General features: G+C 39.9%; 1 protein-coding gene across 1 annotated transcript in view; it reads right to left on the reverse strand.

The window, feature by feature from the left end:
• Positions 1–15,457, reverse strand: part of GRIK2 (glutamate ionotropic receptor kainate type subunit 2) — a 610,734-nt gene that overhangs the window by 271,295 nt on the left and 323,982 nt on the right. The window contains exons 7-8 of the mRNA XM_074988838.1: positions 3,843–3,986; positions 2,217–2,324 (exon numbers count right to left, since the gene is read on the reverse strand). Of these exons, the coding sequence (XP_074844939.1) occupies positions 2,217–2,324; positions 3,843–3,986 (252 nt within the window). The remainder of the gene's footprint in view (positions 1–2,216; positions 2,325–3,842; positions 3,987–15,457) is intronic.

Below are 15,457 nucleotides of genomic sequence, written 5' to 3' on the forward strand. Positions count from 1 at the left end.
CCCTCACCCCTTAGCACCCAGGGTCTGCCACATAAATCACTGCGGCACCTTCGATCTCGCCACCAACAACAGGCTGAGAGCGGACGTGGAGTGGGACGAACTGGCCCCATCAATAGGGTGGGGTACTGCGCCCATTCCAACTGAGGCTCAAGGTCTGCGACTCACGCAGCACCACCGCCCTCGCTGTCACCGCCTCAGCCTTCCACCACCGGACGTGACTACCGGACTCGACCAACGGACCACACGGACACGTAAAACCCCACATCCCGGAATACTAACTTTCTGACTTTTAAACCAGGCTTCGTGAGCTTAAATCTAACAAAAAAAAAACCATTATCTGGACCGCACATTTGTTTAACAAAGCCCATAGTTAAACTTGTTAAGTTAAATCCCCATAGTTATATTCCCTTTTACCTCTTTTTTCCTACTTCTCTCCTTTTTCCCTTTTTTCTCCAAGCCCCACTGAATAAGCCAGTGGGAAAGGAGCCTTGTTCGGCTGGACCGCGAGGTATCCAATAGGGTAACCTACCCAGTTACCCAGGGTAATTAAGGGGGGCAAATTAAACCCCCCCTTATTGCTCGGAGAAGGCAAAAGGGCTCATTAAACTTTTTGTCCTTGTATTTAGCAAGGGAAGTCTCAAAGTGGCTTCATCAATGGGACCCTTAACTATACTCATTGTAAGTTAAAACCTAGGTAAATAAGATAGCATATAGAGTGGTAGTTATAAAGTAGTAGTTTAATTATTATATTGTTGACCTGTTAATTATCGTTGGCGTTAATAAATATAATTGTTGTTTATTATAACCTTCCTCTTCGTGCTTTACCCTCGTCACAAGCAATCCCTTGCCAGTTCCTACCCTGCCAGTGGTCAGCTTCTTCCCCGGTCTCTGGCGTTGCGTCTTAGGCCCTCTGCCGGAGGTGGGTGCGGTTGGCCTGCGGAGGAGCGGAGCGGCCCTTGGGCGGGCTTTCTGCCGGCTCCTCTGTGCCCTCGTCTGAGGCCCTGTGGGGATCCGAACGGATTGCTCGTGCGGGGTCAGCGGGGGGTTTCATCACCCGCGATTCTGCCCGCACTGTCATTTATAACCCTATCCTGGACTCAATGGAAGAAGGCCATGCAAAATGGAGCAGATTTTCAATAGTGTTCACCCTCCAGCAACTTCCACTGAAACACATAAGCATGTGGCCAAATTTTTAAAAATGTTCAGCATTCAGGAGCTCCTTCAGGAACAATGGCCTGTCCAGTGTCCTGGACAGTTCTAAAACACTAGCTATTTCATTCAGGGGCCTAAAGGGGAGATGAACAACTCTTCTGAAGATCTACATTCAACTCTGGCACTGTTAAAATCAATAGGAATGTAAATATTGACATGCAAGGAATAGAATTTTAAACCTGGGCCAAATTAGGGGTGTGGTGTGTTTTTAATTTTTTTTTCAGTGTGCTGTCATTGAACTTAATTTTGGAGTGGGGTTGAGCAAATCCTTCCTGATTATGTTTAGCGCCTGTGGAAGAGGATGCACAATCTCCATTTGTGTACCCATCTCTCCCGATTTTCCTGACAAAATCCATTAAAAATTTAACAAACCATCGCTAGAAACTCCCAGAGCCCTACTTCTAGAAATATTTAGTTCAGCAGCTAACCCTCTGTTCCCATCAACCTCTTTTGCAAAATATAATTTATTTACTGTCTCTAGAGCACTCTGTAAATCTGTCTTTAGTATTTAACTTCTTATATTTAAAAATGCTACTCTTTCATTTTTGGTACTTGATCTATAGTTATATGTTATTTATTATTTATATTTACCTTTGCTATTATTATTCTGTAATCTCTTTATGGATATGAACTGTGTATCCATATCTGGATATCTGGAGCAAAATCTAAGTGTTTCTTAATTATAATTGTAATGAAATTATTGCCTAGTTAACAAAGGTAGTGCTAATATAGCACATTGCACAACATAAAATGCATAGAATGTCTTAAGTAATCCTTTACTTCTACTTCCTAATTATGAGTGAGCTCTTTATTTCTATCATCGTAAATGCAAGACTTTTTGTAAAGTTGTTCATTAAAGGCTACCTTCTACATAAGAGCAGAAATATGTGCATATATTCAGTGTGCTGCAGTTATAATATGGCTGACTCATATAGGGAAAATACTTAATTATATTTACTAGTTCACGTTACTCTCCAAGCAAACAGGTTGACCATTGCAACTACCTTTTCAAGACCTTCCTCCTTGAGGCTGATGACATCTAAATCAAAATCTGTCCTTAAGCCATTGGTTTTGTTGAAAGTTATCCTGCCTGTGAGGCCTTCCCAGTGGGCCTATAGAAGAAAAAAAATAATTTCCATAAATAACAAATCAAAGTAAAAGGAAAAAAAATCTATCAAAATGGGATCATTAATTATTCATTATGTTTAAATAATTCACCTTGTGGTTGATTTAAAAATAAAATAATTTCACATTCATTTCTGAGATTCTTAGGGTTTTTCCTAATTATGCCAACTTTTCTTTAATCTCTGCACTCAATTTCTCAACCGCCTTCATCTTAGCCAATACATAGTCGTCCATACTATGATAAAAGGTTGTTTCCATCAACTTTCCTCAGACATTAATACGTGTTGTTTTTGTATTCCCCACTCTATGTACTGGATTTGTTTAAGTTCAGTCAGGCTTTGACTGGGGGTCTGAAACAGTTGTCATAGTGTGGGGGTGAGAGCCATATAACCAACCTGTAAACCCTGTATATGGAAACCACTTCAAGCAGCACCCCTAATTATAGCACCTATTACATTTGAAGGACCTGAGTCAGCATCTGTCAGAAATGAAGGCTTAATTTTAGAAGATGCAAGATACTATTTTCTTATGAGTTACGGGTGACAATTTTTAAGTGGCAGAGCTACATTAATGGGTTCTGCAAGCATGGTCCTTGCTAATAATGGAAAATAAGAGGTATACTACATTCCCGAGATTACCTGTTCTAGAGAAAGCATTTAAGAGGAAATGTCAGAAGAACAATTTGTGATTTTACAAATAGGCACTGTTAAATATGGAAACCTACTGCTCTGCCATATTTATCTTTATGACATTATTTCCTATACCTACAATGAGAAATACAGAGCTAAGCACTTATAGGGCAACATATTTGAATAGTGTACAGTGTTGACCCTCAACACCTAAAGTTATCCATGACTATATAAGCACTAGCCTGTGAATAAAAATCCAAGAGAAGTTACACTGGGGCAAAACTCATAAATGAAAGACATAAGAGCAGAAATACGTACATACATTCAGTGTGATGCAATTGTAACATGTTATAAATAACTTGCTCATATAGGGAAAGTATTTAAGTATTTTTTTAAATACTTAGCATTACTATCCAAGGAAATAGGCTGAACATTTCAAGTACCTCAGCCTATAAATTTCTATATTACCAGAGCTGTACTCAACACATAGCAAACAGAACAAAGAGGAAAAGGCTGTGGGAAAGGTTGCTGGGAAGTGGCGGACCAAAGAATCTAAGTTAGAAATTTATTTTTAAAATTAGTTGTTGCACATTTGCAACAATAATCATTTTAGAATCACACATTCCAAGAATATTTTGCCAATTTGCTGTCCAGTATTTTATTCTTTATAATTATAAATTGTCCCTGTATGTAAAATCAGATGAGCAGTTATTTAAATGCATAAAGTAACTTCCACTTCAAGTCTCCCTCCCCACAACAAGCAGAAAGAGTCCTACCTGCAGAAAAAAGGAAAATCTAAATGGAAATAAACGAAAGTTGGGGAGAATATAGAGTGGGGAGAAGAGGAAACCAGAACATATTTTATTAATTACATACCTCTTTAATGAGACTCATAAAGCGGGTCCCAAAGCGCCAGGGTTTGTGTCGATTACACTGTAACGAACTGACAGTCATCTGTGGAAACTGCTGGACAGCCACTGACACCACATGAACTGCATCGTACATTAAAGCTGCATCTGTCTGAAATTAAAATGAAATCACTGCCGTGAACACAAAATTGAAAGTGTATGACAGAGAATAAGAGAGAGAAAGAGAAAAAAATTGTCCATCTATTTGTTATAATGCAGGGAGAAAACAATATGATTCCCTTTGTGGCACTGTAAAATAAAACATAGTAAACAAGTTCCTGCATTAATAATACCAAGCTCCTCAGTTTCAGCTTTTCCTTTTTAGTCCTGATACAAGAGCCCAATTACACTCTACCCTGGATCACTGCAGACATCTGACAAGTACGATGACTTGTTTGTAATATTAAAAACTGGCTATATGAATCACACTATGCTTGTATAGGTCAATGAGCAAGTTATGCTCTTGGGCGGAGAGAAAAATGAAAGATTACCAAGACTTCAGATAAGAAGAAACATTAATATCCTTTTTCCACATTAGAATTGCAGAGAAGATAGACTCCCAAAGATGCTCAGCATATTCACTAATCACTTTTTTAGGAAATCAGTTTAATCTCCTAGGGTTGACTTGACTATTTTTTTCCCATAAATGAGATGCTCTTCTGATTTAGATATTCATTTTAATTGTTATCTTGTGCCCCTCCAAATAAATAGACAATTTAGGCCCAGTAAATGCTAACCAACATTGTGCTCCCAACAATATTGAGCTAGTCACTCAACCAATACAGTACGTTGTGAAAAACAACCAAGTTGTCTTTTCTGTTTTGTTTGATAAATAGTGGCAAGTGTTCCCACCAAAACTGTGATGAGGACTTCAGACTCAGCCCGTGGAAATGAACTCTGCTATCTGCTCACCATACCTTAGAGAAAATGGACCTATTTCTCTTTCTCATTCATATAATTAGTGAGCTGTGAAATGAATTCTTTAATGGATAGGAAACCTGGAGATTATTGCACTTGTCACAATACAATGCAATGTAATACAAAATGAGCTTATATAGCGCCTTTCATGCAAATGCATCCCAGGGCGCTTTACAATATGCAAAAGTACTATGCCGTTATAGACCATAAGCCATGTTTTTATTTAAATAGGTCTACTGAGATGACATTTCAAAATTCAAATGAGAATAAATCCCAATTTTGAAATAGTCAATACAGTGGCCTCAAATGACTCAAACAGCAACTAGGTTTCTACTCAGACAACTCAGCCAAAAAATGCACAGATCCTAAAGGCTGTTTCTACACTAGCCCCCTCCTTTTGGAGGGGGCATGTTAATGAGGGATTTCAGAAGATGCTAATGAGGCACTTCCATGAATATGCAGTGCCTCATTAGCATAATGGTGGCTATGCACAATTCAAAAGTGCCAGTTTCGAAATGCATGCCGCCTGTGTAGCTGGGGGCCTTTCAAAAGGACCCCATGATTTTGAAAGTCCATTCTTGCCATTTGGTTTTGAGAAGAAGGGGCCTTTGAAATCAGGGGGTCCTTTCAAAAGGCTCACATCTACATGGGTGGTGTGCATTTCAAAAGTGGAACTTTCAAAGTGCATGCATCTGCCATTATGCTAATGAGGCACTGCATATTCATGAAAACGCCTAATTAGCATCTGGTGAAATCCCTCATTAACATGCCTTCTCTGAAAGGAGGCGGCTAGTGTAGACACAGCCAAATTGTTCACCTTGCCCAATAACTCATGAAAATAGTTTAAGGCCAAAATGATATCTGAAAATGAGCCAAGGTATTTCCCAAAGACTGGAATAAAATACTGTGTCTGCTTGATTTCACAGAATCACAGAATCATAGGGCTGGAAGGGACCTCAGGAGGTCATCTAGTCCAGCCCCCTGCTTTAAACAGGATCAATCCCTACTAAGTCATCCCAGCAGGACCTTGTCCAGCTGGGATTTAAAAACCTCAAGGGATGGAGAATCCACCACCTCTCGAGGCAACGCATTCCAATGCCTCACCACCCACCTGGTGAAGTAGTTTTTCCTAATATCTAACCTACACCTTTCCCTCTTCAACTTTTGACCATTACTCCTTGTTCTGCCATCTGACACCACTGAGAACAGTTTCTCATCCTCCTTTTTAGAGCTCCCCTTCAGGAAGCTGAAGGCTGCATTAAAGCACCTCTAAGTCTTCTCTTCTGTAAACTAAACAAGCCCAAATCCCTCAGCCTATCCTCACAGGTCTTGTGCTCCAGACCCTTAGTCATTTTTGTTGCCCTTCACTGAACCTGCTCCAGCAAATTTTGTGTAAGTTAAAATTCTGGTGGCCACATCTTGATATTTTTTTCAATGTTCTATGCAGTATTCTGGGTCAGGTTTCAAGAGTATGTGCTATAGGCTTCTTACCCATATTTGCACTGCCAGTCTCCTAGCTATAATTCCAATAACTAATAAAAGGAAATGCTAATCACAAATCTTCAGTGGGCTGTGGCAATCAGAAGTCAGAATGGTTTCCAGAATGACCACCACCACTTTTAGCAAAAGCAGGAATAAAAACAATATTACTGAAAGTGAGAGACTCCCAACAGTAACACTGAAGGGGAGAGTCAGGAAAGTCTCTGGATATGTCTACACTTGGCGCTCAGGATGTGATTCCCATCTTAAGGAGATTAGCACTAAAAAGAGCGTATAGCTACAGCAGTGAGTGGGTCTAGCTGCTTCAAGTATGTATGCAGCATCTCTGATAGACATGTATTTGGGGTGGCTAGTTTCTATGACTGATTATGCTATTTTGGTGAACATTTTTACCACCCCAGTTTAATCAAAGCTTGCATAAGTATGTGGTTGCAAGGTGTGAATCATAGCTCCAGCTCTAAACATGCATAGATATAGCCTCTATCATACAGATGATGGGGCTTGTGCTATCCACTACCCATGATCTGGTGATGGGGGTGATGGAGGTCTGTGTTATAGGCTCCTCTACTGCAGCAGAATGAAGGGATGCGGGGTGAGTTTAAGCATCCTCCTGGGAATGGAACATCATTGTAGGCTGCATGTTTTACTCTTGCCCATTCCACTGTGCCGCATCTCCTGTGATGCCAAGCTAGGCTGACCACCAGAAGAGATTTTTCCTGAATGGTGAAATGGACAAGCTCGCCTTTCATCTGACATCAGGAGACCTGTAGGTGACTTCCAATGAAGCTGGTAGATTATACACAATCCAGTTAGGGCCCTAAAACTCACTGAGCTTCCTAAGTGCTCACATGACTTGGTGAAAGGCATACATCTACTTGAAAAAATGAGATGTCCTGTGGCACCTTATAAACTAACAGATTTTGTGGGCAAAGACCCACTTTGTCAGATACAAGGGCTACGTCTACACTAGCCCCAAACTTCGAAATGGCCATCCAAATGGCCATTTCGAAGTTTACTAATGAAGCACTGAAATACACATTCAGCGCCTCATTAGCATGCAGGCGGCTGCGGCACTTCGAAATTGACGTGCCTCGCTGCCGTGTGGCTCATCCAGACGGGGCTCCTTTTCCAAAGGACCCTGCCTACTTCGAAGTCCCCTTATTCCCATGAGCAGATGGGAATAAGGGGACTTCGAAGTAGGCAGGGTCCTTTCGAAAAGGAGCCCCGTCGGGACAAGCCGCGTCAATTTCGAAGCGCCGTGGCCACCCACATGCTAATGAAGGGCTGAATATGTATTTCAGCACTTTATTAGTAAACTTCGAAATGACCATTTGAATGGCCATTTCGAAGTTTGGGGCTAGTGTAGACACGGCCATGAGGATGATGACATGCATCTGATGAAGTAGGTCTTTGCCCATGAAAGCTTATACTCCAATAAATCTGATACTCTATAAGGTGCCACAGGAGTTCTCATTCTTTTTGCAGATACAGACTAACATGGCCACCCCTTTCATACATCTCCCTGAGTGGTTCTTCTACAAGGAAGGGTGGGAGGCTGGCAGCTCAACATCCAGAAAGAGTCCCTGGATGGGCCTAAGGATGTAGTGGACATGGCTTTCTGTTCACATTCAACCTCAGATGTGATGCATCAGGAGCCAGTGGTAGCAGCTGAGATCAGCACTGGAACACTCTTGCTGAATACCGCTGCGTATTAACTACAATTGCAGCCTCCACATTTACCCACATTAAGGTGCATATGTGGACACAGAAATTGTGAAGCATTAATGGCTACATATACTAAACCTCTATGTGTCACTTTTTTCCAAGTATAAGAGAAGTTGGTGTTCCAAATGAGCTGCATTACTTTAGTTTATACCTCAATATATGTCAGTTCTAACCTGGTTTTAAAATGCAAAAATACATTTTACAACTGAGAAAACATCTACCCTATGTGTATTTTATGGTCATGCATGACATTAATTCAGGATAGGGGTTTTCCTTGATAATTCTGTTTCTTCATTAAATAGTCCGAAAGAAGTAGTACTGGTCCTCAGACAGACAACACTATTTCCACTTTTACTGTACAAATTCCTAGTCGACAAAGGCTAAGTAATTTAGATTATATTCAAATATGATGTGGAGCTGATTAAGCATATGACAAATCAGCTGATTAAGAAATAGATAGAAAGCACATAAACATCCAGGTTTTCAATTGTTTCATGTAACTAAAATAACTATTTTTTCTTAATTATTTTTTTTCACTAATAAAAACCTTGAGAAATTTATTTCCTCCCAATTTAAAGGTATTCTGTGTAATATTTAGAATCAAGGAAGCTCTCTAATTTGAGTGTTATGACAAATAATGTAGCACCTATGGAAATCAAGACCCTAGTACTCAGCATAATGGATGGTTCAAATAGAGAGACAGACCCCACAGAGAATGGATAGATGATGTAGTAGATTGGTGCAGAGCTAGTCTACAGAAACTAAGCCACTCTGTACTGGATAGGGAAAGAGGGAAGGAAATAGAGAGAGAGGCATCAGATACCAAAGGGTGCTGAGCCCATGGTTATTGATGATGACGATGATGACCTATGGAAGAAATAACCCAAATAATGTTGCTCCTATTTGGATTTGACTAGTATTTATTGGTGATTCTGCTGGGAGCTGATTTATTTTCAATAGCTCAGATAATTCATGTATTTCTAAATCAGCAACACACTAGAGGTCCAATTCTTAAGTCATTCCTTATACAGGCAAACTTTTCAATAAAGTCAGCAGACTTTTCCTGAATGAACTGGAAAGACAGATGTGGAGCCATTGACATTAGAGTTTCAAAGGGTTCTTGGCTACCGTTACACTTTTGAGTTTTGTGACAAAACCCTGATTTTGTTGACACAATTGGTGGAATGTCCACACACAAAATGCATTTTTGTCATTAGTTTGTCAACAAAACTCATCACTTTCACGGGCAGAATTCTGCCTCTTGGCCATGAGGCATGACAGTGCTGTCAACAGATTCTGCAGACAAAAAAGCTGTGTGGACACTTGGGGGACATCCAGAACAATGGGCAGCCCTGGCTGCTGCGCTTCTGGGTGCCTATTTTGTTGAGAGAGCAGCCTGGCAGTGCAGCTAATCTGTCAACAGAGTTGATCGCTCTTCCGACTGGCTTTTTGTGTGGCTGCACTCCGTGGACAGAAGTTTTGTTGGGAAATCTCTTCTGACAGTGACTTCTATCAACGGATCACTGTGGTGTAACTGTAGTCCTTAGGTGTATAGTCCACCTGCCTACAGATAGCAGGGCAGTGATAATTACCACCTTCATACTATTATTCCCTTTTTATGTGAGAGATAGTCAAAGTCTGGGGCCCTGTAGATGTTTGGTTGGGAGAACAAATTGCTGATAAGTATTCCCATAATGCATATTTATTTATTTACAACAAATATACAAAGTGATGTGTCTTTGAATGTGGAAGGAATCATATAGCAGAAACAAATTATTGTGCTCACAGCATCTTTCACAGTATTTCTCAGCCTGCAGCACTGACATAGTTAACTTTCCCCCAGGTTTTCTCCAGGACCAGCTTCCAGTTGTCTTTTTCTTGTCAATCACAGTGTTTCCACACATACCAGCTCATGATAGCCAGTGGAACATCGCAAATCACATGGTGCTAGCCTCTCTATTTGGCTTTGCTCTAGGTGTTCGTCCCTTAAATGTTACCTACAACTATCTTAGATGAAAGGTATGTCCACCTAAATGAAATTTTAACTCACTCACAACTAGTTTTCACAACTTTAGTGTTTGTGAAAGGCTATATTAAATGTATGCAACTTCACAATGTATGGGGAAGTGCTGAAGAGTTTTTGTTGGTTTCCAATACTTTTATCCTGTTTATAGTTCACATCAGATATTTAAGCCCAGTCCAACCTGAAATATTCTATGAAGACTGGAGAACTATTGAACTGGGAAAGTGATGATATCACACAACAGTCAGGAGTGAAGCAGAGCTAATAAAGGGGTTAAGAGAATTCTAGTCAAACTGCTTAAAATTCTTTGATATTTTGTTTTTGTTAAATCCCTATTTAAAGTCATTGAGCAATACATACTAAGCAGAAAAAAATGGTTGTTTCATATTGTTAAGCCTAATGTGTGAGAGCTATCAATTTATCTTCTTTAGGATAACATGACTAAAAATATGCAGAAAAAACATTTTAAAATATTTTTAAGGTTTTAAATATACACAAGGATGCACAAGCCCCTTTAAAAATCCTTTGCAGGCCATTTTTAAAGGCAGTGGTAGCAGAGGTAGAAAGGGAATTCACAACCTCTAGCTCTCAGTTCCAATCTTGATCCATTAGAATACCACACACCCAATCTCTCAGCTGTGGTTGTTTATGTTGAGGATTTCTTTTTATTTAATGTCCTTTCAAATTTTCACATGAAAATGGATTTTCCTCCTTACAATGGAGAATAAAGAATGAGCAATTTCCAGTCTCAGTATAAATCCTATTTCTAAGTATGAAAAACTATAACTAGTATTACTTTAGAAATTCCCCTTTTTCTGGCTAAATCTACTGCAAGTATTAACATATTATCTGCAACCCCCTTGGCACAAATTGAGTCTATATATTAACAAATGTATACCTACATTTGTTTCCAAGGTAACTATAACAAAAGTTACCTGAGAAATGTAGCACAGAAAGTGGCAGAAAACTCTCCTCCAAATAATTTAACTATAGTTCTTTAAAATGTTCCAACATATAAAAGTAGTTCATATAATATGTTCAAAGTGTAAAATAAGTTCACTTATGTTGGAATGTTTAGTAAGCTCAGGAGGCAGCTTGATAACAGAGAAGGCACAGAAGGTTTCTAAGTTCCACAAGCAGCCCACTCTTAAAGGGTCTGTTGAGGTCTCAGTAGAATCTAGTTCACAGTGACCATGGCATTAGCACACAGCTATCATAACTGTCACTCCAATGCAGAAATGATGATGATGTCATTTGCATGGTCACACCCATATCTGCAACTTCAGATCCATACTCACAATAGTTTAAAGCAAAAATTAAGATTTCACAATCTTGAGGTTGGTAAGAGGTAATGCAGCTACACCACAAAATGCAACTTGCTCCAGGGAGGAAGAGGCAATCTGCTACTGATCCATACAAATAGCAGATTACTTCCCAATCTGTGGTGAAGGGAAAACACTGGACAGCATATCAAATGTAGAGTCAAGGTTCCTTCCATTCTCTATCCACCTCCTGCTATTCACCCATGGCTGTTGAAGGAGGAGTAACAATCTTGCAGTGCCTGCTCCCCCTTCCTTCATGTACAAATCAAAGATGTTGGGGGGCCACAGAAGATGGTGGGGTGATTATGCACACCTTATTCCACTCCATAGCCATAAAGAACATATCATAATCTCACCCTTTGTGAAGAAATTATTTCCTGTACTGCACTGATCAGGGGACTACAGTGACATTTACATTTATGAACTGCAACTCCCACCATTCCCACCCCCTTGGTCAGTCTGACTGTAAGGGAAATTTCCAGGGCCAATCATCCATCCCTTCCTCTAGGCCTTGCCTCACAAGCCAATAATGTAATATATTGCAAAATTATTAAAACTGGAATAAATTGTAGACCACATACCCAAAGCAAAAAACATTCCTTTCCTTCTCCTTTCTCTATATTATATCCAATTTCATATTCAGCAGGATTACTTTCATTTTCTGAGTTCTCATAAGTCCACTGCAACAATTGTGTACTACCTAACTCCAGAAGTGAGCCCAGTATGGATATAACTACACAGAACATAAGAACACAAGAACATAAGAATGGCCATAATGGGTCAGACCAAAGGTCCATCCAGCCCAGCATCCCATCTGCCGATGGTGGCCAATACCAGGTGCCCCAGAGAAGGAGAACAGAAGACAATGATCAAGTGATTTATCTCCTGCCATCCATCTCCTGCCCTTGTTCTGAAGGCTAGGGCACCATACTTTATCCCTGGCTAATAGCCATTTATGGACCTAACCTGCAAAAATTTATCGAGCTCTTTTTTAAACCCTAATAGAGTCCTGGCCTTCACAGCCTCCTCGGGCAAGGAGTTCCACAGGTTGACTGTGCGCTGTGTGAAGAAAAATTTCCTTTTATTAGTTTTGAACCTACTACCCATCAATTTCATTTGGTGGCCCCTAGTTCTTGTATTATGGGAAAAGGTAAATAATTTTTCTATATTCACTTTCTCCACACCATTCATGATTTTATATACCTCTATCATATCGCCCCTCAATCGCCTCTTTTCCAAACTGAAAAGTCCCAGTCTCTCTAGCCTCTCCCCATATGGGACCCGTTCCAAGCCCCTAATCATCTTAGTCGCCCTTTTCTGAACCTTTTCTAATGCCAATATATCTTTTTTCAGGTGAGGAGACCACATCTGCACGCAGTACTCAAGATGTGGGCGTACCATAGTTTTATATAGGGGAAGTATGATATCTTTTGTCTTATTATCGATCCCTTTTTTAATAATTCCTAACATCCTATTTGCTTTACTAACTGCCGCTGCACACTGCGTGGATGTCTTCAGAGAACTATCCACTATAACTCCAAGATCCCTTTCCTGATCTGTCGTAGCTAAATTTGACCCCATCATGTTGTACGCGTAATTTGGGTTATTTTTTCCAACATGCATTACCTGACACTCACCCACATTAAATTTCATTTGCCATTTTGCTGCCCAATCACTCAGTTTGCTGAGATCTTTTTGTAGTTCTTCACAATCTGTTTTGGTTTTGACTGTCCTGAACAACTTGGTGTCATCTGCAAACTTTGCCACCTCACTGCTTACCTCATTTTCAGGATCATTGATGAACAAGTTGAACAGGATCGGTCCCAGGACTGACCCCTGGGGAACACCACTAGTTACCCTCCTCCATTGTGAAAATTTACCAATTATTCCAACCCTTTGTTTTCTGTCTTTTAACCAATTCCCGATCCATGAAAGGATCTTTCCTCCTATCCCATGACCGCCTAATTTACATAAAAGCCTTTGGTGTGGGACCGTGTCAAAGGCTTTCTGGAAATCTAGGTATATTATGTCCACTGGGTGCCCCTTGTCCGCATGTTTATTAACCCCTTCAAAGAATTCTAATAGATTAGTTAGACATGACTTCCCTCTGCAGAAACCATGCTGACTTTTGCCCAACAATTCATGCTCTTCTACGTGCTTGCAATTTTATTCTTTACTAGTGTTTCTACTAATTTGCCTGGTACTGATGTTAAACTTATCGGTCTATAATTGCCAGGGTCTCCTCTAGAGCCTTTTTTAAATATTGGCGTTATATTGGCCGTCTTCCAGTCATTTGGTACCAAAGTGGATTTAAAGGATAGGTTACAAACCACTGTTAATAACTCCGCAATTTCACATTTGAGTTCTTTCAGAACCCTTGGGTGAATACCGTCTGGTCCTGGAGACTTGTTACTATTCAGCTTATCAATTAACTCCAAAACCTCCTCTAATGTCACTTCAATCTGAGTGAGTTCCTCAGATTTGTCACCTAAAAAGGCTGGCTCAGATTTAGGAACCTCTGTAACATCCTCAGCCGTGAAGACTGAAGCAAAGAAATCATTTAATCGCTCCGCAGTGGCACTGTCTTCCTTGATCGCTCCTTTTATATCTTTATCGTCCAAGGGCCCCACTGCTTTTTTAGCGGGCTTCCTGCTTCTGATGTATTTAAAAAACATTTTACTATCGTTTTTTGAATTTTTGGCTAGCTGTTCCTCAAAATCTTTTTTGGCTTTTCTTATTACATTATGACACTTAATTTGGGAGTGTTTATGTTCCTTTCTATTTTCCTCACTAGGATTTGACTTCCACTTTTTAAAAGCTGCCCTTTTCTCTCTCACTGCCTTTTTAACATGGCTGTTTAGCCATGGTGGTTCTTTGTTAGGTCTCTTACTGTGTTTTTTTATTTGGGGTATACATTTAAGTTGGGCCTCTAGTATGGTGTCTTTAAACAGTTTCCATGCAGCTTCCAGGGATTTTAGTTTAATTACTCTACCTTTTAGTTTCTGTTTAACTAGCTTCCTCATTTTAGTGTAATTCCCCTTTTTGAAATTAAATGCCAGAGTGTTTGACCACTGCGGTGTTCTTCCCAACACAGGAATATTAAAAGTTATTATATTGTGGTCACTATTTCCAAGCGGTCCAGTAACAGTTACCTCTTGGACCAGATCCTGCGTTCCAGTCAAGACTAGATCGAGAATTGACTCTCCCCTTGTGGGTTCCTGTACTAGCTGCTCCAAGAAGCAGTCATTTAAGGCATCAAGAAATTTAATCTCTGAATCCCGTCCTGAGGTGACATGCACCCAATCAATATGGGGATAATTGAAATCTCCTATTATTACTGTGTTTTTTATTTTGATAGCCTCTCTAATCTCCCTTAACATTTCAGCATCACTATCACTGTCCTGGTTAGGTGGTCGGTAATATATTCCTAATGCCATATTCATATTAGAGGAATGAATTGTTATCCATAATGATTCTATGGAACATTTTGATTCCTTTAGGATTTTTGCTTCATTTGATTCTATATTATCCTTCACATATAGTACCACTCCGCCACCCACACGACCTGTTCTGTCTTTCCGATATAATTTATATCCCGGTATGATAGTGTCCCACTGATTGTCCTCATTCCACCATGTTTCTGAGATGCCTATTATGTCAACTTCCTCCTTTGATATGAGATACTCCAGTTCACCCATCTTATTAGACAGACTCCTAGCATTTGTGTAAAAACACGTTAAAAAAATATTATTCCAAAATAGCTATTCCAGAATAATATCTCTGCAGTATAGGGCTGCATCCACACTAGTAATTTCTTTCGAAAAAACTGACCCATTTCCAAAAGAACCTGCAGAGCTTCTATGAACAAAATACAAACAAACAAGAGCTCCTACAAACACCAAAGCTTCTACAAACAGATGAAGAAGAGTGCTTTTTTTTCCTGAAAGAGTCTTTCAGAAAAAAATGTGTGGATTCTGGGGGCATTTTTAATAAAAGGTCAGTCCTCATGGCACCTGATTTTTTGATCCTTGGCCCATTCTTTTGAAAGAGCAGGGGGATGTGTGGATGCTCTCTATCAAAAGAGTGGATCGATTT

Source organism: Carettochelys insculpta, chromosome 3 (genome assembly GCF_033958435.1).
Source record: "Carettochelys insculpta isolate YL-2023 chromosome 3, ASM3395843v1, whole genome shotgun sequence".
Classification (NCBI taxonomy): domain Eukaryota; kingdom Metazoa; phylum Chordata; order Testudines; family Carettochelyidae; genus Carettochelys; species Carettochelys insculpta.